The sequence below is a fragment of the Notechis scutatus genome, chromosome 1, assembly GCF_049901735.1.
Source record: "Notechis scutatus isolate UNSWTSFEM ecotype Mainland chromosome 1, rNotScu1.2, whole genome shotgun sequence".
NCBI lineage: Eukaryota > Metazoa > Chordata > Lepidosauria > Squamata > Elapidae > Notechis > Notechis scutatus.
In genome coordinates this window covers 92454403-92482109 of record NC_142009.1, presented here as the reverse complement: position 1 = coordinate 92482109, position 27707 = coordinate 92454403, and the positions used below count along the sequence as shown (strand labels likewise).

Genomic DNA, 27707 nt, shown 5'->3' with positions numbered 1-27707 from the left:
AAGAAATAAAGTTTGGAAAAGTACCACATGTCAGGTTTTTGTTTTTTTAAAGCATTTCATTTCATAGAAATGGAATAAAAAGAATGTTTTGCCGATTTATCCATTGCCTATTTAATATACTCTTACCCTGAAAATATGAATGCATAGAAGTGACATCAGAATAGTAGAATTGTATCTTGTTACAATAATATGAACCTGAAACAAAGCAGAAGCATTAAAGAGGCAATAAACAGAACAACTTTGAAGATAAAAAACCTATAGAAAATCAGCATGCTATAATATTGGACTGCCAGTTGAATAAGCTGGTGTTTTGGCACTGATTCTATTACCATTTCACATTTATTAATGTTTGGCTCTGTTCAGTCTCACTTGCCACTATTACATTATGTTAATTGTAATCTACCTGGAAGTGTCTAATTCATTTTTGATTTATTCCTTTAAATAAATCATTATCTACCTTGGAAACATAAACCCAAATGCTTAAGTCAACTGATACCTCAGAAAGGAATAAATTGGCTGCATTCCTATGCATACTTATTAATCTCACTGCTTTGAACTTCGTGGGTCTTGAGATAGATTTAATTGAAAGTAGTTCAAGTAGAACCTAATATTAAACAGAAAACCCTTAGTATGCAAAAATTCTCACAAACAACTAGTTATTAATGTAGTAGAATTTAAAAAATTGTGTCTTTAACAGAAATTTAATATCAAAAACAAGTGAATGGTTTACAGTTAAGAGAAGGTTTAAGATAGCTAATAGGACTTCTGGTTTGAGCTTTTTTGGCGACAGAACGAAATCCGCGATCATGAGTGGTTTCGATCCGTGCTCGCCGCTGGAGCGCCCCGAGCCACTAGTTTCAGGGATAAGCCACCCCGTAGAGGTGGTGAAGAGGGGGGAGACCGCCAGCAGGGTCAAGGAGAGCTGCATCTCTCCTCCCCAGCTGGCCATTACTCCCTTTCCTGAAGGCGGTTGCAGCGGTGGTCAGAAATGGCCACCTCATAGAAGAACTTGACCAGAAAAGAATGTGCAGGAGGAAGATAAGAAGAGAAAGTTTTGTCTGACCAGGTTAAACTGAAAAAGCAACAACATAAGATACCCTGGAATTTGAACTATAAACAATAACGCTCCCAAATAAGATTTTAAAGTGGCGAATGAGAGAGGGAAGGGAAAGAATTTGGTGTTTTTTTCTTTCCTTCCCCATATTAACAACTAAGAGATTTAAGTAAGAAACTGACAAAAATCTACTTTGACATTAATAGGCATTTAAGCTGAAAATAAAATTTCAAAGGGATAATAAAGACTTCTGGATTTTCAAAAACTTTTAAAAGAAGGAAAGAACAGGAAAAAACAAAAGGGTGGGATCTGGAAAAATGGAGGAGACCACCTGGAAGTAAAAGGAATTAACAGTGAAACTTTAGCAAGATTCCTAACAGATACATTCCAACTGAAACTTTGTAACAAGATAATAGAACCCCAGGAAGAGAAAGTGGAAAAAAGAAGCAAGAAGAAACAGCTTGGATTATTTGGATTATTTGGTGAGTTTTGGATTTTTTGTTATTGGATCTAAAGGATTAAAATCAATCGGGTGGTTGTTTTAAAGTTTTTAAAATGGTATCACTCTTGGAAGAATTGAAAATGGAACTTAAAAAATAGAAGATGCACAAGAAGAAAGAGGGCTTTTTGGCTTTGTATTTCAATTTTTAGAAATGGAAATCCTTAACTATGAGAAACAACAAGAAATGCCTGTAGAACAAGAAGGGCGGGACAAAGAAGAAGCCATCTTCAGTGACCAAGTAATTTTAAGTGGGGAAAAAAAGGAAAGGGGGGAAAGAGAGTGAAAAATTTAAGATCTGAGAAAGCAACCAAAAAAAAAGAATAGTTTGAAAAATAATTATAATATTAGGAAGAAACAGAAGAGAGGATTTACAGAAGAGAGAACTAGAATTAGAGAGACAAGAGGTCAAAAAGGGGAGGGAGAAAAAGAGGGGGAAGAAAGAAAGGAAAAGAAGTTATAAAGGACAGAAACAGGATATAGAGAAATAGGGAAAATGTACAAGGATTAAAGGTATAAGCCTATTTAGAAGACATAGAGATAATGGGTGAAAATATAATTGAAAGAGGGATTCTGCAAGGGTACATAAGATAGTATTGTTATATTAGAAATAAAAATGAACTTAGAAAATATGAAATAAGTGTGATTAAAATGATAGATAAAATACTCATTGTAATGTAATGGAATGTTTGTTAATAAATAAATGAAATAAAGAGAATGAGAGAATGAAATTAGGAAAGGATGGGAACATTTTAATAGAGCTTGTGGTGTGGAGATTTTTTTTGTTTGTGAGTGCAGAAACCCCAAAGACAAAATTGACCTGGAAAACCAAGGCATATACGAAGTCCCCTGTGCATCATGCCCGGCCACATACATTGGACAGACCAATAGAAGAATAAGCACCCGCCTGGATGAACACAAAAATGCAGTCAAAAAGCTGGAACACACTTCCTCACTAGTCCAACACATGGAAGCCACAGGTCATAGCATCAACTTCAATGGCACCAAAACCCTAGCCACCATAGAAAATTCCAGCCACAGAATCATCAGAGAAGCCATAGAGATTGAAAAAAGACCAGAAAGCATGAACAGAAGAGATGATTCCACCAGGCTGTCAATCATTTGGAAGCCTGCACTCACAAACAAAAAAATCTCCACACCACAAGCCAGGCAAACACCTGGGCACAAACAGATCCCCCCTGATACCTCCAGCTCAAACACATCCCAACCAGGCACCCAGATGAAACCCAGCTTCCTAACTAATGATAGCCGTCCATTTACCCGAAGCCAAGCTGCACTAAAGACCTCCAATAAAGTAACACAATGCTGCCAGCCAATCAAGATACAAAAAGAGCCAAAAACAGACAGAAGATATTAGAGACACCAATCAAGCAGAACACAGCAAACTCCGAGACCAATAAACACAGACCAAGACTCCCAACCAATCAGGATGAAGAAAATACCATTCTGGCACAGCAATAGGCTGCCCCAAATTTAAATCTGAAACCACTGTAAAAGTCTGACTCACAGACGGACACAATACAGAAGCCTGATGATGGCAGATGAGATTCTGCTGAAACGTTGCTACAACTTTAAAAGCACAACTATAATGACGTGGGAAAATACCCAACAAAGCTGAAGGCTATATATATATATATATATATATATATATATATATATATATATATATATATATATATATATATATATATATATATATATATTTTTCTTAAGTTTTCATATACTTACATGTATGGTGTTCGGCTTGGTTCGGTATTCTCCCACGTCATTGTAGTTCTTTAAAGTTGTAGCAACGTTTCAGCAGAATCTCATCTGCCATCATCAGGCTTCTGTATTGTGTCCGCTGTGGGTCAGACTTTACAGTGGTTTCAGATTTAAATTTGGGGCAGCCTATTGCTGTGCCAGAATGGTTTTTCTTCATCCTGATTGGTTGGGAGTCTTGGTCTGTGTTTATTGGTCTCGGATATATATATATATATATATTTTCTGAGGTTCCGGTATTTGTATGTGGATCTTATTGCTCGCGTAAGATTGGAAGTATCTAGGCAACGTTTGATGAAGTCTCATTCATCATCTTCAGGCTTCTGTCTTCAGCTCTGTGCTTCTCAGAGTGAATCACTCTGAGAAGCACAGAGCTGAAGACAGAAGCCTGAAGATGATGAATGAGACTTCATCAAACGTGCCTAGATACTTCCAATCTTACGCGGGAGAAACCCGAATAACCAAAGATCCACACACACACACACACACACACATATATATATATATATATATATATATATATATATATATATATATATATGAATTTAGAAAGGAATGAGATAATTAAAAGCAAGGTTGAGAAAACTAAGGGAAGGAAAAATTATTCAGAAAATGTTAAAACAGTAGTAAGATATGGAATAGAACACAAAGATGATTATGAAATTGAGTTTGTGTCTGTATGGAGAAGTGATAACCCAGGACCATGCTATTCTCAAAAAAAGATATTTTATTTGTATTATGTTTATTATTAAATAAATTTTTTACAAAAAAAAGAGATAGCTAATAATAATAGGACATTTCAAATTTAGCAGCAGTAGGCAGAATTTGAGCTTCTGCTTGAACTTGAGAACAAAATTCTCAATGATTAAAATGAGGTAAGAATTTTGGACACAACATAACTGATGAACAACTGGTTAAAGGGATTTAAATTAACATTATGTTATTACAGGTAGCCCTTAATTTACAACCACAATTGAACCCAAATATCTGTTGCTAAATGATATAGTTGTTAATTGAGTTTTGCTCCATTTTACGACCTCATGCCAGATTTGTTAAGTGAGTCACTGAAGTTGTTAAGTTAGTAACATGGCTGTTAAATGAATCTGGATTCCCCATTGACTTTTTTTGCCTGAAGGTTATAAAGGATGATCACATGACCCCAGGACACAGCAACTGCCATAAATATGAATTGGTTGCTAAGTGTCTGAATTTTGATCATGTGACCTTGGGGATGCTGAAATGATTGTGTGGAAAAATGGTCGTAAGTCATTTTTTTTCAGTGCAGGTTGTAACTTTGAATGGTCACTAAATGAACTGTTTTAAGTTGAGGGCTACCTGTAAAGAGATTTTTTATGAAATGATGTACCAATGGTATATGACTCCAGAAAAATTGTGTAGAATATATAAAGATTATTTAATCTTATGTTGGCAGTGTGGACATAGGAAGGGTCATTTTATACATGTATCCCTGTTGCCAATGTAATATTTAAAAAGCCAGAAATTTCTGGATTCAAATAGAGATATTATAATGATACAAAGAATTTTAAAAATCAACATTCAGCTGAAACCAAAATTTTTCTTACTGAGGTTAATGAAGACTCAATTAGAAAAGAGCCATTGAAGATTATTTTTATATATAATTACTGCATTAGACTATTAATGGAAATACCTACAATGGAGAAAATGGTTGCAGGGGTGGGCTTCAAAAATTTCAGCAACCAGGCCCATTTCCGGCATTCCAGAACTTCCAGGAGGCCCATTTTTCGCCCTCCCAGAGCCTCTGCGCAGGCCCTGTAATTACCTCGCATCAAAAATGGGCCACGTGGCTCCTGGAAGGAGTGGGTGGGATTTTGGTGGTTACAGGCGAACCCGTAGCAACCCAACCCTGAATGGTTGGTGAAAAGGATAGAACTACCAGAGATGGCAGAACTAATCTCTTTGATTAGCGAAGGCTCAAAAATTATATTTATTAGTGATTGAAAACCCCTTATGGACTTTTTGCCAAAAAAAGAGAAAAATGAGTACAAAATCCGCAATTGCTACTGAAACTTCTAATTTCAATCCTAACGGTGGAATAGTGGAAGCAACATGAATAAAGGCATCTTTTGCTAGGCTGAAAATTAAAAATTAAAAAAAAAAAAACTGAACTCAAGAATACCATACCAAAAATAAAATAGGGCTATATTATTCAAATTTGATTTTAATCATATGGAAGCTCTAAAAAAATGCAGAGGCATCCTTTGGGTCAAGTTATGTGTCCCATAAATCTAAGATTGGAGTGGTAAACCTGTTAGATCTCCAGAAATTTATGAGTGATACTTCATCATTCCTAATACTTAGTCATATTGGTTTGGAACTAAGTTGGAACTGGTAACATCTGAAAGCCAACAGATCAGAGGTGATATTCAGCAGATTCTGATCAGCTCTGGAGAACCAGTAGCGGAAATTTTGAATAGTTTGGAGAACCGGTAAATACTACCTCTGACTGGAGATTTTACAGTATCCTTCCCCTGCCATGCTCACCAAGCCACACCCACAGAACCGGTAGTAAAAAAAAATGAATATCATCACTGAAACAACCCCTTTTTGTGACAGGACAGTAACAGTCTTTTATTTACATGGATAAACAAAATCAAATGTAATTAGTTCCATCAAACCTGGGTTTAGCCAAAAATCTGAATTACTTGCTGTATACTAGAAACAAACTGTTGTTTCCGACAACTAGCAACTCCCAAACCCCTCCTATTTATTTCCCAGCCAGGGAGAGGCTGGCTATCATTTGCAGTCTGCCTCTCCCCGAGAGCTGGCTTGCTACTTTCCTTTGGTCTCCTTTCCTCTCTACACATACGTACATCTGGAATGGGCCCCATCTGTTCCTCCACCTCACTCAGCTCAGGCCCGGAAGACAGCTGCCTCTCCACCTGGGGGAAGACAGAAGGCCCCAGATCTGCCTCTGATGCTGTTCCCTTATCAGAGCCTTCCAAAGGCTCCAAAGCTGGCCCAGGCTCTCCCTCCACCTCCGACTCCACCTCCGACTCTGCAGATAGCTCTGCCTGCAGCTGATGGGCCACAACATTGAGTGCCATTGACCCTTATCTAACTCTAAACAGGTGCCATTAATTGAGAAGATTCTTGTGCATAGGCTACAGCACTAAATCAGTTTAATTGAATCTTCACGGAATAGAATAGAATAGAATAGAATAGAATAGAATAGAATAGAATAGAATAGAATAGAATAGAATACTTTATTGGCCAAGTGTGATTGGACACACAAGGAATTTGTCTTGGTGTAAATACTCTCAGTATACTTAAAGAAAAGGCACTTTCATTAAGAATCAAGAATCATAATATACAACACTTAATGATAGTCATAGGGTACAATCAACAACCAAATCATACTAGGAAACAGTCAAGTGGGAGGGGATGGGTGATAAAGAGTGGTGAGAAGATTAACAGTAATAGTAGTGTACACTTTGTAAATAGTTGAACAGTGTTGAGGGAATTATTTGTTTAGCAGAGTGATGGCTTTCAGGAAAAAAGTGTTCTTGTGTCTAGTTCTTTTGGTGTGCAGTGCTCTATAGCATCGTTTTGATGGAAGGAGTTGAAACAGTTTATGTCTGGGATGTGAGGGGTCTGTAAATATTTTCACAGCCCTCTTTTAGACTCATGCAGTATACAGTTCCTCAATTGAGGGCAGGTGGGTAGTAATTGTTTTTTCTGCAGTCCTAATTATCCTCTGAAGTCTGTGTCTGTCCTGTTGGGTTGCAGAACCAAACCAGACAGTTATAGAGGTTTCATCTCAAAAAGACTGAGGAAAACCCAACTCTTCTTCTTGATCCCTTTGTTTTTTTTTAAATCTTCCTTGTAATGTTTACAAAATGTTTATTTGCAGATATTTTAATTCCTAACTTTCCTGAGCAGTATTCCACTTATTCTGTGTGGAAATAGTGAAAGTAAAATAATGTATGATTATCTAATATGTTTTAGCAGCATATTTCTCATGGAAGAAACAAAATTTTCATTTAAAATTGAAGCAGCTAACATCTTGCAGAAAACAGTGTATCATTGGTTTGCAAACAAATAAGGAATGTGTATTTTATGCAATCCATTTTGAAAAGTTCAGCTTCCTGTATTTATGCTTTTACCAAGTTATTATTTTTGAACAAGAATTCAGCATAATTTTTTGCACAGTGACATAAGACAGATTGTGTGAGATATATTTTGTGTAGAAGAATCCAGATTGTTTGCTATTTTAGCGAGGATACATTTTGCAATAAAATATTCTTTTTCTTTCAGTCCATGACATTTGAGGCATTTATAGCTTGTTTTAAGTTGGAAAAGTTCCTTAGCATTTAGTTGTTCTTAATCATTAATAGTTAACAAAAAATATTTTCTTTTTTAAAGTTTTATGGATCAAGAAGAAACTCAGTATGATTTGATCAGCACAAGTTTATACATACATACTTACAAACAATAAAGTTCACAGATTTGTTTGTTTTTAATCTGTTGTGTGAATTAGTCTCTATGGTTTGTATGTAAACCATGGTTTTTGGGTTAGTATTATGTAGAAATAGGCTCATTGTGGCTTATTGAGAAAATCTTGCTTAAACAATCTGTACTTTAATGCAGTGTGTGAGCACAGCTGTCTTGTTAAATGGGGCTTAATCCAAGGTTAGAAGTGCAGCCTCTGTCCTTCTATTAAGCTATGGAGACAACTTTTATTACTTATTGTAATTTATTGTATTTCCTGGCTTTGCAGTTCCCTTGACAAAAACAATGTTCAACTGAGCAAGAAAATGTGATTAATTCTAACTCCCTCGGTTAAATAGTCTAAAGCATGTAAGGAACATTGCTGATAGTAAGGAAGCATGGGATCTCTGAGTGCAGGTTCAGATTTTCACTAGCAAAGTTGTATGTATGATGACCTGAGGTGGTTTATTCTTCCCTTTCTGAGCTGACTCTTTTTTTGATTGTATACATAATCTGATTAGATTGGGTGACTTTGAAACAATTATTGAATTAGATGATAAAAGTTTTTTGAAGTACACCATACCAAGTGGAAGAGGGCATTTGCTTGGTTGAATGTGCACCTTTGGATAACACTTCCTGATCCTACAGAGGATGTCCTTATGGTCTCTCTATTCCTGTAATGTTAATAGTACTTTGGAAGAATCCAGAGGTGGTATTCAGCAGGTTCTGACCAGTTCTGGAGAACCAGTAGTGGAAATTTTGAGTAGTTCAGAGAACCGGCAAATACCTCTGATTGGACCCGCTCCCATCTAGTCTCTGCCTCCCAAGTTCCAGATGATCGGCTGGGTCTTCTTTTGTTGGCCTGCACAGGAGAACAGAGCTGGAAAGCAGGTTAGTGGAGAGAGAATGGGATTTTGCAGTAACCTTCCCCCAGGAGTAGGGAAGGAATGGGGATTTTACAGTATCCTTTCTTTGCCACGCCTACCAATCCATGCCTACCAAAACACACCACGCCCACCAAGCCACACCCACAGAACCAGTAGTAAAAATTTTTTGAATCCCACCACTGGAAGAATCATATATTTATAGATCTTCCTGACTTCACTTTCTGGGGTCACTGGATAACTTGCATGTCAAGCAGGAAGTCTTGAGGCCTTCTTTTTTTTCTGGACACCAATATGTAGCTTTCTGCATGAAAGGATTAAGGAAGTATGCGACCATTTAATTCTGCTGCAGTTGTTGTACACATATATCGATAAAGCTGTCATAAGAGAAAACTACAATTGTTTGCAGCTTATCTACTAAATGCTAAGAATAGAGGATGCTAAATGGAAAATTATGCTTGCAAATAAATGCCAGTGGGATTGTGTTTGTGTTTCTCCTACTGGCATGCTATTCCTTTATCTTGGTTCTTTTCTGCATTTTCAGCCTCACACATAAAAATGGCACCTTCCCTGGTGATATGTCACTCTGTTTCTCTGAACAATTTTTTATTTTCTTATCCCTGCCTTTTATTGCTTTGTTTTCAAGTAGATAGATGGGGTTTGTGTATTAACTGTGCATCTGCTAGAGCAACTGGCAACTTTCCCCAAGTGTGACCATAAATACTTATATTCCTCTACCCCAGAGATTAGTTCAACTTTAAAAATTGTTTCCAGTAACATCTCACTAATCACAGAAATTATAGTAGACCAAATCTGAAGCTACCTTATTATCTTTCTGTATATAATGTCATATATGTGCTTAGCCAGAGGGAAGACTTCTCACACGGAGAAGGAGAAACTTGTATTTTATGTATTATTTAAAAGAATATTAGTTCCTTTACCGAGTCAACATTTCTTACCCATACAGCAGGGATATGTATTAAGTAGTAGGATTCCTTGAGAGAAAGTTCCGAAACAATCCCAAATGGTGCTCAAGATCATGACAAAATTACAAATAGTTCTTCCACTGACTTAGTATCATTTCAGTATTTTGCTTGCATTATTTAAGGGAAAGAATATAAATTTACCCCCAAAAGCCATAGTGTAAAGGTTCCATCTGTTAGATGATGTCACTTTGGAATTTCTTTGAAAGAGCTTGTTTCTCTATTTAAAAAAGTCAAATCTGGGTATATTGACACTATTATGAATGATGATGCCCTTGGGTAAAAATGGTAGGATTGACAGGAAAATATGCTGTATGTATTCATCTGGTCCTTAGTATGGAGAGTTGGTTAGTCAATGATTCTGATTAGTAATTACTTTGGCAAGTGGAACTCAAGGAATGAGAAATTTTTGGTCAGGTTTTTAATGCTGGATAACTTTTATACATTTTACTAGATTCTATTCTTCCAACTTTTGCTGCAGATGGGTACCTTATATACGACCATTAAACCAGTGGTAGGATTCAATTTTTTTTACTACCAGTTCTGTGGGCGTGGCTTGATGGGTGTGGCAGGGGAAGGTTACTGCAAAATCCCCATTCCCTTCCCACCCCACTAACCTGCTTTACAGCTCCGTTCTCCTGTGCAGGGCAACCAAAGAAGACCCAGCCAATCAGCTGGGACTCGATGGGAGGCAGAGAACAGATAGGGGCAGGGCTAGGCAGAGGTGGTATTTTCTGGTTCTCCGAACTACTCAAAATTTCCGCTACCGATTCTCCAGAACTGGTCAGAACCTGCTGAATACCACCTCTGCATTAAACCCCAGTGAGTGAAAATAGAATTTCTATTAAAAAGTCTTGAACCAGAGATGGATAATGAGCAATAAGGAGAAATGGTTAGAGTGAAACACAGTGAAAATTATCATTCTTTCCTAGATTTCAGCTCTTTAATTTCCTGCAGGATTCTTTTCAAGGGATTACTTTCTTGCATGCATTGTTCTTGTCCGAGCATATTATTAGTATATTAAATGCATGGGTAGGAGTTACCTTTCATTCCAGAGATATTTGTCTGTCTGCACAGAGGAATAAGATGAGATTTAATCAATTATCACTGGCCAGATCCTTATCTTTCAAGGATAGAAATAGGCAAATACCTTGGAAATTATTAAGTGCTTCTGCCATTGCCTCTAAATCAGGATCGTGATTTAAAACGTCCAGGGTTTCATTTTTTTCTATTAGAAAAACATCAGCCTATTAAGAACACATGTGTACGTGTACAGGTCTTATAACTTCTGTTTTCCAAAGATTCAATTTTAATTATTTTTCATCCAGATGGTTACACGCTCTAGACCAGGGGTGTCAAACTCAATTTCATTGAGGGACTCATCAAAGATGTGTTTGACCTTGGGGGGGGGGGTTGAGTTGGCTGTGGCCAGGGTGGGCATGGCCAGCTCGATGTCATTCGTGTCAGGAGTGTCCATGGTGACTCAAGCGCTCTGCCAACAGAAACAGGCTCCCGAGCTCCGTTTCTGACTGCGATGGCCTCCTGCAACCCTCTGGCAGTAAAAACTGAGCTCGGGAGGGCTGCGTGGAGCCCTCTGGAGCTCCATTTTGACTGGCAGAGGCACCGTGGGCCGGTCCCTTGCTATTTCCAGGGTAGCCCCATGGGCCAGATCTAAATACCTTATGGGCTGGATTCAGCCTTGAGTTTGATACCCCTGCTCTAGATAATTCAGTAGATTAATGCTAGATCGAAGAAACAAAGCTTTTTTTTCAAGTGGCTATAACATTCGCAGGATTGAAGGCTATCTGAGACCTAACTGCCTTTGCTACGTACATTTCATTTTTACTTTTGATAAATGTGTCATGCATAACATAGTACTGTATTGTTTAATATACTCACTGAACTCAAAGCTGCTTTGGGCAAAATACATCTTGTGAAGAAACCCTTTGCAAAAAAAATCATTTAATTTCTATTGAACTGAAAGAGATTCACTGCTAAGAAGGCAAAGGATCTGACAATTAAGAACTTCATTTAGGGCTGCCCCAAGCATTTGTCTGGTTCAGCTTAAGGAACAAAACTAGAACATTGGGTGGGGTGAATGTATCCTCTAAGAATTTACCATAGTTTCCAGCTGCTATTTTTTTTCTTTCTTTTGGACATTTCTTTTTAAAGACATACAGACCTCCTTCCTCAAAATAATGTCAGACAATAAAAAAGTGAATGCCATGATGCAAAGTATGCTACACTTTGTTTTAATTATAGTGTATTGAAGAAGACACCATGGCCTGACTCACATAGAATTAAAACAAGCTTTACAAGCTACTATGGGTAAGTTTACACATTGCACTAAGATTAAAGCCAAAATGAAGCACCTGTGATGAAAAGGAACTTTTCCAGTTCAGCTATACCACCACGCTTGTATTTTGACCTCTATTGCTTTTTAGAATTCAAGTGTTTTATTAACAAAGCCGAATAGGCACAATTAGAAAGTTATAATCTTGCCATTTTAATATCTTGGCATAGTCTTGGCTCCTCTTTAAGTTACAATTCCACTCTTTTTTCCTACCCTGAAAGCTGCAACACACTTTTGGATTATCTTGAGAATTGGATCAAAACTGTTATGAAAAGTTGATACTAGGATAAACATTTAAGGTTGCTGAAAAACCATATTTTGAGTTCAAAAAAATATTCTTGACCCTGTGCATGGCTAATTAGTTTTTTTTTAATTGTTCAGGTTTTGGAAAACTAAACTAGTTCAACTAAGATTGAACAAATGGCATTACTGTACATGTAGTGAAAATATCTTTTGACTGAAATATTTTAGGTCTCGTGCATTAGCTTTATCTGATGTTCCTAAACCTATATTATTTTTGGTTTACAATGGAAATATAGCCTTTAAATAGATATGGTCAATTTGCAGGTAATTTTCAACAATGAACTGGAATATCATGTTTTAATGATCAATAGTTTAGAATGCTAAAGAATGTGAAATTAATAGTTTATGACCTTTAGATGGTATAGTTTGAGATACAATCTGTCTTCCAAGAGGCTCAGCAGGTGGCAACACCTGATTGACCTTGTTTGAGGATACACACTAAGCAATTGTAGGTCCAGGTAGTTCTTGAATGGGAAGCTTCAGAGAATGCAGCTTTGCAAGGTACTATGTTTGGTAAAGAAGGTGATGGCAAATTGCTTTTGAATTGTAGTCAAGAAAATGAGGTAGATCAGTGGTTCTCAACCTGTGATCCACAGACCCCTGGGGGGCTTGGCATAAATTATCTCACATAGCTTTGGTGGAGATGACTGTATGTACTAAAATCTCATATTCTATTCTGAGGTTCTGGGAGGAATGACAAATTATTATTTTTTTTAAAAAAAACCAACAAGGTGTGACATAAATGACTATTCCTCCCCATCCCCATTAAAAAATTACCAGCACAACTTACTGTTAGTTGTATAGATGGCAACTGCTGAGAATTATAATTCAACAGCATCTGAAGAAGAACATTGGCATTCATGGTATGTAAGCTTATTCTACTTTTGCCTGAAACAGCCTGTTACAGTCCAATTTTGTGTACTTTTCCATGTTCTCAAAAATCTGCTGTGGAGGTCCTCTACTCGAACAGGTGCAAGAGAATGGAAAATTTTTCAGTATCTCAGTTCTTCAGACAAAAAAATATCATCCACAGAGGTGTCAATTGGATTATGCTCAAAACATATTTTGCCAATGAAAAAATTAACACTGAAACTTGTGACTAAATCACAGCAATCAATATCTTTCTCAGGATGCTCTTTCTTCAGCTCTCAATGGGTGGTGCTCTTTTATTATTAGTTGAGAAACCAAAGACCAAATAGTAGTAGGGTTTCTGCTCCCATTCTTGTTTGTTTATCAAATTTATCCAGTCACTCATCTCACAGAAGGTGACTCTGGATGTCCAGTAAAGCAGTAAATAAATAAAACAATCATTTATTTGTTTATTTAATTTATCCCCCCCTTTATTATTATTGTTAAATAAACAACTCAAGACGGAGAACGTATCTAATGTTCCTTCTTCCTCTTATTTTCCCCTTTGTCCAAAAATGTGGTGAGTATTAAAATAGCATTAAAACTATAAAAGCAGAATTAAAACAGGAAAAGAGAGTAATAGAGAAATGTTAATATTAACAGAACCACCTCATAAGTCCACGTGTCCCCTGAAATCTACATCTGGTCATGAATGGCCACTGGTGATTTTGGACTTTCTTTCGGCCCAAGATATTTAGCTACTCCCCCCTTGCTATAATAGGAAAGGGGAAGGGTGATACTATCTCAAACTCTTGGGGAGAAAGAAAAATAAGACATCTGTAACAAACCGTGAACAGGAATGTAAATTAATTTTTAAACCAATCATATTATTTAGACAGTTCATTCTATGGATCTGGGAATTCAAATTCAAAGAAATTGAATGAACAAATTGGCCCCATCTAGTTTAGGTTCTCAGATCACACCTACAATTTCTGGTTAAAATTAAGATTAAACTGTGCAATAGGTTTGAATATATTAACATCTGTCTGTCTGTTTCTTGGTCTGTCTCTGTCTCTCTTTCTCTCCTCTTATGCTTTTGAGGAGGCCTATTTGTTCATTTGATGGGTTGATTCTAGATAATTGAGCTCCTTGTTGTTTAAATGGGGGTGTAGCTTTTAAAGAATCATATTTCCAAAAAACTGTACTTTTTCACTTTGTGAATTTAATATTGCAATGGATGTTTTCCTAATGTACTAACTGAGGAGGCCCTGATGGGTTGTGAAATACCACATAAAACACTAAAGAAAACATTATAAAACCAAACCATAACTTTGTTATCCTTTCACTGGACTATATTACATCCAGATGGCAAGAGTAGCTTTACTAAGAGGTTTCTTCGTGTATGTTTTATTTTTATTTTTATTTTTGGCCCTAAATACAAGTACTTTTTTAATGTCAGATCTCACTAAAATGCATTGAATTGAGAAGTAAAATTATACGATGCATTCATAAAGTTACTCCCTATTTTTGTTTTTCAGCTTGAAAGATAGTGTTACAATTTGTTCCAAGTACCATTCCTTTAGTTAAGAGGAAACATTCAAATCATGCAATTCAGGAGACTCACTTAAGTGAAAACTTGTAAGAAAGAGTTGAGGTGTGCCTCACTAAAAATGTAAAAATGTAATATACTACCTCCTGTTGGCAAATTTATACTGTAGTCCAATGAGGTTACTGACGGGAATTTTACCTGACAAACCACTTTCATAACCTAATAATTTGCTTAGCCGTTAGCTAGTTTTATGTAAACATCAAGCAAGTCTTTTCTGAAATTTGGAAAGAAAAGGGGTACCAGAGATAGTTAATGTTTATTTAATATTAATATATTAATAATAATACTTTGTGTTGGTTCATTGTCTTTTGCTGAATTTTGCATAGTGAATACTTTAGATCAGGGGTCCCCAACCCCTAGGCCAGAGATGGTATTCAGCAGGTTCTGACCAGTTCTGGAGTCTCCTTCCCCTGCCACGCCCACCAAGGCATGTCCACAGAACCAGTAGTAAAAAAATTTGAATCCCACCATTGCCCTAGGCCATAGCTCACTACTGGATCTTGAGCCTTTAGAAACTGGGCCGTGAAAGTGGTGTGTGCGCACTCCATTTGCCCAAGCAGTGGGTGCATATGCCCAGCATCAGAGGTGGTATTCAGCAGGTTCTGACCAGTTCTGGAGAACCGGTAGTGGAAATTTTGAGTAGTTCAGAGAACCGGAAAATACCACCTCTGATTGGTAGTATCCTTCCCCTGCCACGCCCACCAAGCCACGCCCACAGAACTGGTAGTAAAAAAAAAAAATATTCCCACCACTGCCCACCACTCATGCAAATGGAGATGCGTGTGCATGCAGTTGCCCACCGCATGCGTGGAACCATCCCCTCTTCCCACTCCCCATCTGTCCACAAAACTGAAAAGATTGGGGAACTCTGCTTTAGATGATATCATATAAAATATAACGAGGATTCTATTGTATCATATATAGTAGGATGAGGTTATGTGACTTGGCAGAAATACAAGGAATTGCCAGAAGTTGCACAAGAAAAGTACATAGGGTCATTGTCTCTTTCAGGGAGACTGATTCCTCTTCAGCTAATTAGATCTTAGCATTACATAAATGTAGCTGATCCATTGTAGGCTACAAATATAACTGCAGATATATACCGGAGAATTTATCTTTCCTATTTGTACCTCTGCTATCGTCTTCTTTAATGGGTCTAAAGTAAAAGCTCAGAACATTTGCATTACAATGATCCTTTTCTTAAAATCCATTTATTAATTAACACTAAATTGATTTTCTGCCTGCTCTTTTGAAAGAGGACTCTTATGTAAGAACACCATATTGAAGGGCATATTAAGGTTTAGGTATCTTAATACGCACTTCAATATGGTGTTCTTACATAAGAATTTTAACATATTAGTGTATTATATTAGTGTAATCATGCTATTTTAAAACCTGATTTTAAATTTTTGTCATAATTGCTGTTGTATCCGCACAATTAATAATGATACAAAATTTAATCTATTGATCCATAAATTAACATAACCAATAGACCAGTGCTTCTCTCATTAAAAAGTCATCAGTAAACTTAGTATTAATTAAAATAAATTTTAATATATAAATGGTTACAAAATATTTTATTGCAAAGGTTATCAAAAATGTACGCTAAGCTGTGGTAAATCCAGTTTCCTGAGAATTTGGGAAAGAAGAACTAAAGGCATGTAACTATACCTGTATAATTTGCTGCGTTCTTTTCTTTTTTGAAGAAAACAATTCCATGCCCAGCACCTAGAGTGAATACATTAGATTGAAATAATATGTACAACTTATCCAATCTAAGCTACAAACATAAGGAGCCCTAGTGGCGTAGTGGTTACAATTGAGTATTGCAGGCTAACTCTGTCCACATCCTGCAGTTTGAATCTGATGGGGTTTGAGGTTGACTCAGCCTGCCATCCTTCCAAATGAGAACCCAATATGCTGATATTGTAAACTACCCAGAGAGTGCTGTAAACTAAAGAACTATAGGACAGTATAAATCGTTCTGTTATGATCTCAAAACATACCTATCTGTCTAAATGAAACTGTGACTCTTTTCTCAGAAAACATTTAAAGGAGAGAGACATCTTCCTGAGGATATTCCCTAGACAGGAAAGAGTCCTGTTGACAACAAACAGCAACATATCTTGCTTGTCAAAATTGGGTAAAAGTATTGTGTCAGCAAATCAGAGAAAATATAGTAGTTCCCTTTCAGATTGTTAACCAAATTTTCTCAGGTCAATAGTTTGCAAATTATAATTCATATTTTCACAAAAAAATCTCATTCTGGGAATTCCTTTTTTCTTCCCCAGCTATATATACTTATGGCTAATAGTTGGTTTAAGCTATCTTGAGAGGAGAACAAAGTTGTAAAAAAAATCTTTGAGATTATTGCAATTGATTGATTGATGTCATATTGGCTATATTGATTACCCAAAATTGTTTCATTAAATAATTTAATCAACGTACCATCTTAACAAACCTACCATGCAAAGAAAAAAATCCAATGCCAAACCACAACCTAAAGAGAAAGTAATCCCCACCAATGAACCACAAGATTCCTGCACATGCCTTAAATGCTATAAAACTCTAAAGGATAATGAAAATTCCATCAAATGTTCTCTATGTAACAAATACACTCATAATGACTGCTTGGGATTACCCGAGCAAATGATTCAATACCTAGAATCATCCAATGAGCTTCCATACCTCTGCAAATGATGCAGACCCAAACTGGATCTGTTTGAAAGAGTTGATACCATAGAAACATGAATAACATCCCTTGACACCATAGTAGCATCCCTGGACACTTTAAAAGAAAGATTATCCAACCTTGAAAAAAAAATACACAAAGCAAAAACCTGAACATCCAATAGCTACAAACCACATCTCTACCCAACAACCACAACCCAATCCACAACCCAATCCACACAAAAACATAAATCAGACAAATAATGATATCCCAATCCTCATCAGAGAAGCTGTTGAGCGCAAACGGAAACGTCCAAATGCCATCTTATTTGGTCTAGAGGATATCAATGATAATGATGACATCACAACTGTCCAAAACATCATCAGTGATTATTAAGCATCAACCATCTCCCCTGATGAAATACTTGACATTTCCCGCTCTGGCCGAGAGCTCAAAAACAGAGACGGCTCTGCAACAATGACACCATTAAAGCCAACCTCTTTAACACATTCTTTGGCTCAGTATCTGTAAACAGCAATGGATCATGCCCAGTATTTCCTAGCTGAACCACAGAAAACTACAATGATCTAATACATATCAATTTTACAGAAGACAATATTGAAAAAGCACTACGCAATCTAAAACCATCTCTATCTATTGGACCGGACGGAATATGTGCCTACTTCTTAAAAAAGCTATCCACTGCCATAGCCGAACCTCTAAGCATAATCTTTGAAAAATCTTTCAGGACCAGCTCCTTGCCGAAACTATGGTCACAAGCCACGGTCATCCCCATCTTCAAAAAGTGAGACCCCAGTCTAGTTGAAAATTACAGACCGATCTCCTTATGCTGCGTCACCTGTAAAGTCATGGAATCAATTATTAACCAATCCATTATCCTCCACAGAGACAAACAACCTACTCTCTAATAAACAATTTGGTTTCAGAAAAAAACTATCCTGTAATCTGCAACTCTTACACTACAAAAATATATGGACTACACAACTCGATCAGAGCAAAACAATAGATGCAATCTATATAGACTTCTGTAAAGCCTTTGATTCAGTGGTACACAACAAACTACTCCTAAAACTAAAATCTTATGGTATCTCTGGACAACTGCATAACTGGATAGAAGCATTCCTGTCAAACAGACAACAAATGGTCAAAATTGGGAGTGTCCTATCAAATTCTGTACCTGTCAATAGTGGTGTCCCCCAAGGCAGTGTTGTAGGACCAACTCTCTTCATACTCTACATAAATGACCTCTGTGATCACATTAAGAGCAACTGTGTTCTCTTCGCTGATGATGTAAAGCTGTTCAGTACCACAGACAATACTGCTACCCTTCAAAAATATCTTGATTATGTATCAGAATGGTCAAACAAATGGCAAGTTCAAATCTCAACAAATAAATGCTCTGTCTTACATATTGGCAAAAAAAGTCAGAAAATAAAATATAAGCTGAATAGTCAAGACCTTGTTGATGATCCAAACTCTGCTAAGGACCTTGGAGTACTCATCTCTAATTATCTAAGTGCTAGAGTCCACTGTAACTACATAGCCAAAAAGGTATTAAGAGTTGTTAACCTAATCCTACGTAGCTTTTTCTCTGGTAATATCACACTACTAACTAGAGCATACAAAACATTTGCTAGACCAATACTCGAATACAGCTCATCAGTCTGGAACCCACATTACGTATCTGATATTAGCACAGTTGAGAAAGTCCAGAAATATTTCACAAGAAGAATTCTCCACTCTTCTACTCGTTGTAGAATAACTTATGCCACCAGACTTGAAATTCTAGACCTAGAAAACCTTGAATTACGCCGTCTTCGGTCTGATTTAAGCATGGTATATAAAATCATACATTGCAATGTCCTACCTGTCAATGAATACTTCAGCTTCAACCATAACAACACAAGAGCACACAATAGATACAAACTCAAGGTTAACCGCACCAAATTTGATTGCAGGAAATACGACTTCAGCAATAGAGTGGTCAGTGTCTGGAATATTCTACCTGACTCTGTGGTTTCTTCCCCAAACCCCAAAAACTTTAACCTTAGACTGTCTACTATTGACCTCACCCCTTTCCTAAGAGGTCTGTAGAGGACGTGCATAAGTGCACCAACGTGCCTACCATCCCTGTCCTATTGTTTCTTTTATTTTTCTTATATGTTCCCATTTCATGTATTCACAACTATGTATATACTTATACCTATTATCTTGTAAGCGATTGACAAATCAAAATAAATAAAAAAATAAAAAAAATAAAAATGGTTAAGCTGAAGAGCACAGTTTGTTCAAGATTAAACATGGTCTACAGCTTGGAGAAAGTTAAAGAAGTTTCCCCTACCATTAAAATGGTTTTTCTTTTTCTTTTCTTTTTAAAAAAAACTCAAAATTCTGAGTACAAATATCTAAGTTTTCACTCCTTGGATTTCTGAGTTATCTTAATTTAGAAAGCTGATTTTTTTTGTATTTTTATTCTTTTTTTGACAGGCATCAAAGCTATGTGCATTTCTGCATATATAAGATAATGAAGCAGTTATTGGGATGCTAGTCATTATAATGTATTTCATAAATATCAGTAATTACTTATTTTTGTCTTCTGCTTTTGTCAGATTTTTCATGCTTTTGTTGAAAGGATAAATTATGTTTGTGTATGAAAATCCAGTAGTCACTTCCTAGAAGGTTACTGGCTGCAAAAGCAGCAGGATGTGGCAGGAACAAAATCATATTTTTGTAAACATCTGGGAAATGAATTATAGCAATAAAACAAAGACATCCATTGGTTGGGTTGATTCCTTGATTAAGAGCTTCTGTAAAACTGGGGCTAAACATATGAGCAATTTTGTCAGGAAGTTGCTAGTACAAAATGTCATCTTACAGGGCAATGATATGAATGTTTACTCAAAGGTAAGATGCCCTATTGGATTACATGGGGCTTTTTTTTACTAAGGTGATGCACACTCAGGACTGCAGCCTTAATTACATATGGGTAAGCTAGTCTTAAGCAAGCTACTTGTTCAGCTTCAGCACTACTATTACTCTGGCCCTCTCAGTCTTTGCCTGCCTTGTCCATCTTGAGGGTTATATACAAACCTCTTCATGTGTTGTTTATCAAGAAGGTTCCAGGTTTAAACCAATGTAGGACATTAGAAAAAAGCTTGATAATTGCAGTAGCATACTGTGCTTTTGAAATGATTGATTTCAGTCAAACAGGAAACTATATGAGGCAGCACAGATAATTGGTTCTAATTAACTATCTGCCCCGGTAAACAGATTCACTCTGGGTCAGTACCAGGTTGTCTAGATTCACAAGTGCCTTTATAAATGCCCAGAGTGATTATTCTCTCACAAAGGCTAATAGCACATTATCTGTACACCTACATAAGGTGACTGTTATTATTTCTTGGAAAATTAATTTCAAGAGGGGACAGTTAAAACCAAATAATCTCCAGAGATATTTATCTTATTATCTGTCTGCTGCTACCTTTCTCCAAACTCCCCTCAGACACAAATCAAACTAAACTTCCTAGGCTCTGACTAACATGCCCAGAAATTTACTTGGGGCAATTTATTTTTCTTCTGGCACCAGCCTTTTGGTGTTATATCTGATCACACCCACAGCTACAAACTTTTATAGAAGATCAAATTTTCAAAAGGCTCAAAAAGATGGAGGTATTCATCTAATGTAGATTAGATGAATACCTCCATCTTTTTGAGCCTTTTGAAAATTTGGGTTGGGTTAGGGTTAGGGTCTAGGTTGGCAGGAAATAAAATTTCCTTTATGTTCCTGGAAGAAAGATGGGACATGAAGATAACTAATAATAATAAGGACACATCCATAGAATAACAAATCTTTGTTGATTGAGAGCCCTGGAACCCCAAGATATTTATATAGATATGTGTGAAGGTTTGGGACATGCCTGACGTATTCATGTTTAAAGATTAGGCTGGCCTATTTGTGCATGGTAGGCACTTTTCATCTGAAAATATTTTTTATTCCATGTCATATAACAGGGGAAAACATTTATTTATTCAGTGCTTAGTTAACTGGTAGAATTCATTACCACAGGACATAATTCATAATTTGGAGGATGTAAGAAGTGAATTGGGTAAATGAGCATGGGGCAAGTCTGTCAGTGATTCTTCACCTTAAAACACACATTCTGTTGGCCACTGTGAAGAACAAAAGCTGAACAAAAAGATTTCTTGTCTTGATTTAGCTGAGTTGGTCTTGTGCTTTTAGGTTAGGTGTATGAAGTGGGAGCAACGTTCTTTTAAAAGTCTAAATGTTTAAATATTGTTAAAAATATATCTAAAAGTTATGTTGTAAACTTTTGGGACCATACACAACTGCGGTAGATCTTTTTAAGAAAAACAAATTTTTTTTTATAATAGTTGGCAAACACAGTTTAGTTATCAAGGGGAACAAAGCAAATATTCTTATCTGCTGAGTTATTGAAAGTGTCTTTTCTTCCTCCCTTTGAAGGATTTAATCATGTGGGATGTTTAAAGGGGAGGTGAATGCTGTCTTCTGTTTATTTTTTTAAAGAAGAGCTAGAAAAAAATAAAACTCATTCTCATAGATTTGCATATGGCAACGTCTATTTTCTCTTATGCTGATAAAAAGAATATTCAAACATATGTTGCAAGTCTTTTTTTCATGAAAAGTTGGTAATTGAGTTAACCAAAATACTGGTGTTATTTTGGAGAAGAACACTACACTTTCTATACTTTCCCAATTTTATCCTTCCCATTTAAACTAAACTAAGTGGTATGATAGACTTGGTATTCCGATTTGCAGGAAAGCAAGCATACAGTTTATGCTTCTTTTATAGTAGACACAATTTAGGGAGATTACTAAATGCCTTCAGATGATTATAATCTGCATTGGCAAAATGCAAAGTCCCTTCTTGCAAAAATACCACTTTTACTAGTTTGTGGCTTCATGAGAATCTTTTAGGAATGTATTACATTTTTCAATTCTCAGATTTTCACTTTGCATTTAAGTTACTAAATTCCATGGGCTGGTTTACCATGTTGAAAATGAGAGGAATAAAATAATATTTGATTGTTAGTTTCACATGCTAGAACATCTTAGGCTGGAGATGCCATGAATCCCTGACAAATATCCTTCTGTTCAATATAAATTGCCCATTTGATCACATGCTAGAGAGGCATCCCACAAATATTTATAGAGAAGATCTGGATGCTCCTGTATACAGCTTGTTGAATTTCTGTTATTTATATAGATGTTGGCGCAGTTTATTTAAATTGGTGACCTTGGGCAAAAAAGCAGAAGAATCTCAGTAAGTGCGATCAGATTTTTTTAAAAAAAAGAAAAGAAAAAGAAGATGGTTAGAGATTTGATTCAAGACAGCAGATGTGCCTTCATCAGAATAGTATAGATTTTTGCACAATAAACTTCTGAGTCTGTGCTGCTAATATATACAGTGTGCAATTTGGTCTTTGGGTAGGATGAGGGTCATCTATTTTTTCCCCCTGATCTGTTGTTGCTTGTCACGGCATAAAGAAAACAATCATTATATTTTAGATATTTCTTTTTTATTTAGGTACAGTAGCCTTCCAGAGACAGCATTGTTAAGTTTGAAAAGGGATTGGCTCAACATACTGTCCAGCCCCGCTTTTTCCAAGCCATTCTTAAGCAAAGTGCCTTCCTTACGGGTGACTTCCATTTCCATTTCTGCAAACATTAAAACAAGTCTTAATAAATAATAAATACTAATGCTTGCAATCTAATTACATATGAATTGACAGTAATGTGAGAAGTTTCCAAACATCAGTATCCTATCTAGAGGGAGAAAAAAACATGGAGAAAATCCCATGAAATCAAACCCATTCTGCTTAATCTAAATGTTTCAAAAGTTACTATCCACCAGGCCTCTAGAGATGTTGGCTGGATTTGATAATCATTTTTCTTTTGGCTATTAACTCAGGTGAAATCATTCTTATCATCTCAGGATCAAACTAGAGCAAAATAAACAGAGTGAAATCGTGTTGTGCTGCATTGTTGAATTATTGGAGGGCCAAATCTTTTAATTAATTTTTATTTGGTCATTGGAACCAACAGGCCTTTTCAGTGCTGCTTCACCTCTTGCTATTTTCATTATGTTGCAAAATAATATCTGGAATAAATTTTCAAGCATGGTATATACAAGACCAAGGATCTTCAAACTTGGCAAGTTTAAGACTTGTGGACTTTAACTCCCAGAATTCCTGAGCTAACAAGACTGGAGGAGGAATTCTGGGAGTTGAAGTCCACAAGTCTTAAAGCTGTCAAGTTTGAAGAGCCCTGGTCAAGACAGTCAGAATCTGGGTACTAAAGGCAGTTGGATTGGCAGCAAAAAGCTTGGAAACCCGTGAAAAGTTTTAAGACTCAGCTTCTGCTTTTTTTTTTTTTTTTTTCTGTTGCATTTTTGCTGCATGTTTGTGCTGCCATTTTTTTCTTTAGAGCTGAACTTTTTATTCAGCTCCTCAGTGCAAACAAGCTGCAGAAAGATTTTCCTTCCTTCCTTCCTTCCTGTCCTCTATTCTTCAGCATGGCAGTCACTCATCAAGGTAAGTGATTTACAGATTTTGCCATCTTCTTTCTAGGCATGCAGTAAATTTAGCAAATTAAGTATTTAAAAGGGATCCAAATTGGAGAGTAGAAGTGGAGAATTTAGTTGAAGCCTCTAATGGGGTGGGAAGGGGGAGGGGGGGAAGAGCAATAAGTCTGCTCCTCTCAACTTCTTTGTTTTCTTTATTGAAGAAATGTGTGGGGTGGGGGTGGGGAAGGTGTTTAGCAAGGTAAAGGTCATGCCTGAAGCCAGTGATGGGCTGGTGCTGGTTCAGACCAGTTCTAGCAAACCGGTTGTTCCGACAATCAGCTGGCCCCGCCCACCTGCCCCTGCCCTATCCTGTCCTATATGTCCGTGTTTTTCAGCTCAGCTGATTCGCGCGCGGCACAGTGGATTTCCGCGCCTCAGCTGTTTTACTTGCTGCCCTAGAAGGTAAGCCATAGATGTTAAATTTTGTGTTTTTTAAAATGCACGCACCCGCAAAGCACACACTCACAGAACCGGTTGTTAAATTGGTTGCAGCCCACCACTGCCTGAAGCTGCCACTTTTGCACGCAGGTGGCTGATTTCTCCAAAGCCTAGCAAGAGCCAGGAGAGGTTTGCAGTGTCCTGATGGGAGCAGGGGCCACAAACGTGACTTTGTTGGCCAAACATGGAGATGTGTTAGGAAGCATCTCTTGCATTGGCTCTAGACCCCTAATCTAGCTGGGCTCTTCCCTCCTACTGGGCTACTTTTGGCTTTGCAGGCTTTTTGCTGCTTGTCTGCCTCCTTTATGGACTTGGCTTGGTGGCGGGCGTCCCCCCACCCATGAGGTACCCCACGCTCGCTTAACAACCCTTGTGTTCATTTGATGGTAGCATCAGGGAGAGCAGGGAGTAGGAGTCATTAAGCAAGGCTATCTGACTTAACAGTTATCACCACTTGCAACCATAAAGGGCAGGGTCTATCACTATTGTAGGTTGAGGACTACCTGTAGTAAGCAGAAGAGTCTACATTCTTTTTAAAAAAATAATAATTATATTAAAATTATACAACTAAAACTAATATAAACTGCAGAATATAAAAATACATAAAGGAAAAGGGAAAAAAAGTACAGGAAAAAAGGGAAACCTCCCAGTTCATCGCAGCATGTATAAATAACTTTAATAACTTGTCACCATCTCTTAAAAATACAGTTAACCATTTGTTCATCCCCTATCACACCCCATTCCTTATAAACAAAATTTTAATGCCTCATCACTGTCTTAATTAACAAAACTCCATTAAGGGTTATAAAAAGTTCATAAGGAGTTTCCAGTCACCAATAAATGTACATACTGTCTTTTCTCATATCAATACCTACGATAGAGAAATGGTAGGCGAAAATGACAGAACTTGTTGAACTGGCTAATAGTCACTTTTACCACCATTCCTCTATTGTAGGTATTTCCAGATCTTTCCAACTTCAGGCATACAATAATCTTGCTGCAATTATTATGTAGAAAAACACGACTCTTTTCTTACTGCTTATTCATCAGTCCAGGAGAAAAAGTTCTGGTTTCAATCAAATATTAATCTTTAAAGTCCTTTAAATAACTGTATGTATTTGAGCCCAACATTTTATAGCGTGAAGTACATTTATACATTGTAGATAACTTTTATGGTGTGCAGTATATAATATTTAAGCATCATTTCAGTACTATCTATTTTTAACATAGGTCTTCTATACTAGGACATTTTCTGCTGATTAATTTTTTTTTTTATAAGTACGAAAGAAGAGGTTTATTAAATACTATGAAATAAGGAAAGGAAAAAATGATTTTCTTAACCAAACAGTGTTGTACTTTGGAGCCAATTTCTTCTGTGGTAAACCAGAATAAAATGTATTGTGTTCTTAGAAAATACTGAATGATATCACCAGTGTAGAACCATGACTGCTAAAACATACTGAGGGTTATTCTCCCCCGAAACTCCAAGGGGAGTCTCCTACTTATTGGTCTGAAAAAAGTTCAGTATTATCATCCTAGAACTTCCAACATTTTTGGAAACGTTTTTGCTACATTGTTCAATTGCTTTTTGTTTACATAAAATATTTCTTCCAGGGTGAATATCTTGGTTTTGGATTTTCAAATCAAACTATAATCTAATATGGAAACTGATGAAACAACTACACAAGAGAAATGACCGTAACACTTTTTATATTGTTTCATTAGGCAGAATTGATGGGACAGAAATTTGTTCACCAATTTAGCAGGTTGCATATTACTTGACATTTCTTCTCTTTTATATGAAGGTCTCTCAGAGAGACAGAGAGAAAGAGAGAGAGAGAGAGACAGAGAGAGTATGTATATGCCCAAGTATGAACTCAAGGCAAATTCATGCCTCTGTGTGTGTGGTCTGTCTGTCTGTCTGTCTGAATAATAGCTTTCAAACGTAGGGTTCCTGGTTATATGATCCCTTTGTGTTACAGATGCTTCCACAGAATACATTGGTGAAATGTTGTTTATTATAAATCAGGAGACTATATGACCACAATGTCTTGAGGAAACTTACATATACTTCTCTATCAGTGTCATATAATTTCTTCATAGCAAAGTCGTTTGGGGACCGGAAGTCTAATATGCGTTGTAGTTCCACTGCACACACGAACAGTATTTGCATGGAAATATCTTATTAAACGTGTAGTTTCTCAAAATATCACCATTAACACGGAGACATTAGACTTTCTAATCAGTGGTTAACTATATAGGAAACGAGGGGATTAATCCCATCAATAAGTTCCAGATTGGAATGTATTGTTTGAAAATTACTAAAAATCAGAATAATTTTCTGAGAGTTTATTTTATCTTCCACCATCCCCAAGTACCAGTCATTTCCTTATAATTCGTAAATGCTCTTAATTACACAGAAACGTGTGGCATTTGTTTCTTAACATTGTATGGAGAAATGGTCAGGTGAAAAGCAAAAGCAATGTGCTATGGATTAAAGATGCCTCTGCCTTCAAGCCTTGCATTGAATATGTTCCCCCTTTTTTTCCAGCGGTGTGGAGAAATCTCATTTGATAGCCCAGAGCAGAATGCCAGATGTGTTCGCATGCTAGGTAAGTGGCTTCCACTCTCATATAAACTGGGTTTTGTTATAAGGTGAAACGAACACGATAAAATGAGCCGGTGTTACTTAAATAACTTCATTTTTAAGTTGGTTGGGAGCCACAATACTTCTGGATGCATAGTTGCTTGTACAATGGTGGTCTGCTACCAAACTGATAGTTTAAAAAAAAACCTCCCAGGATCAGCTGAGAGGAGGGAAAAAAATCCTAACAATCAGCTGTGAGGAGAAAGAAGAGAAAAGTGCAGGATCAGCCCTCCCAACCACTCTTGCACTTTTCTCTTCTTTCTCCTCACAGCTGATTGGCGCTGCAGGCCTCAGCTGGTGTGCGGAAAGCTGCATGCGCATGTTAGGTGTGCATGCACGATCACTGTTTGTAGTATAACTGATACTGGCACAAATAATGAATATACATAAGTATTATTGATTATGTCACACCTTCAGTTTACCTAGAAACTTGACATCGTGATTTCTGACTGTTGGTTATGCAACCTGAATGAATGGTATAAGATGAGCTTTACCAGTATGTCATAGGGCCAGGTTTATTTTGGGCTTGGCTCTCCCTG

At 36.8% G+C, this 27707-nt stretch overlaps 1 protein-coding gene across 2 annotated transcripts in view; it reads left to right on the top strand.

The window, feature by feature from the left end:
* Window positions 1-27707, top strand: part of PDE7B (phosphodiesterase 7B) — a 228937-nt gene that overhangs the window by 95591 nt on the left and 105639 nt on the right. For both annotated transcript variants that reach the window (XM_087971167.1, XM_087971152.1), the window contains exon 2: window positions 27073-27133. In XM_087971167.1, coding sequence (XP_087827293.1) covers window positions 27127-27133 — 7 coding nt within the window. In that variant the 5' untranslated portion in view covers window positions 27073-27126. The remainder of the gene's footprint in view (window positions 1-27072; window positions 27134-27707) is intronic.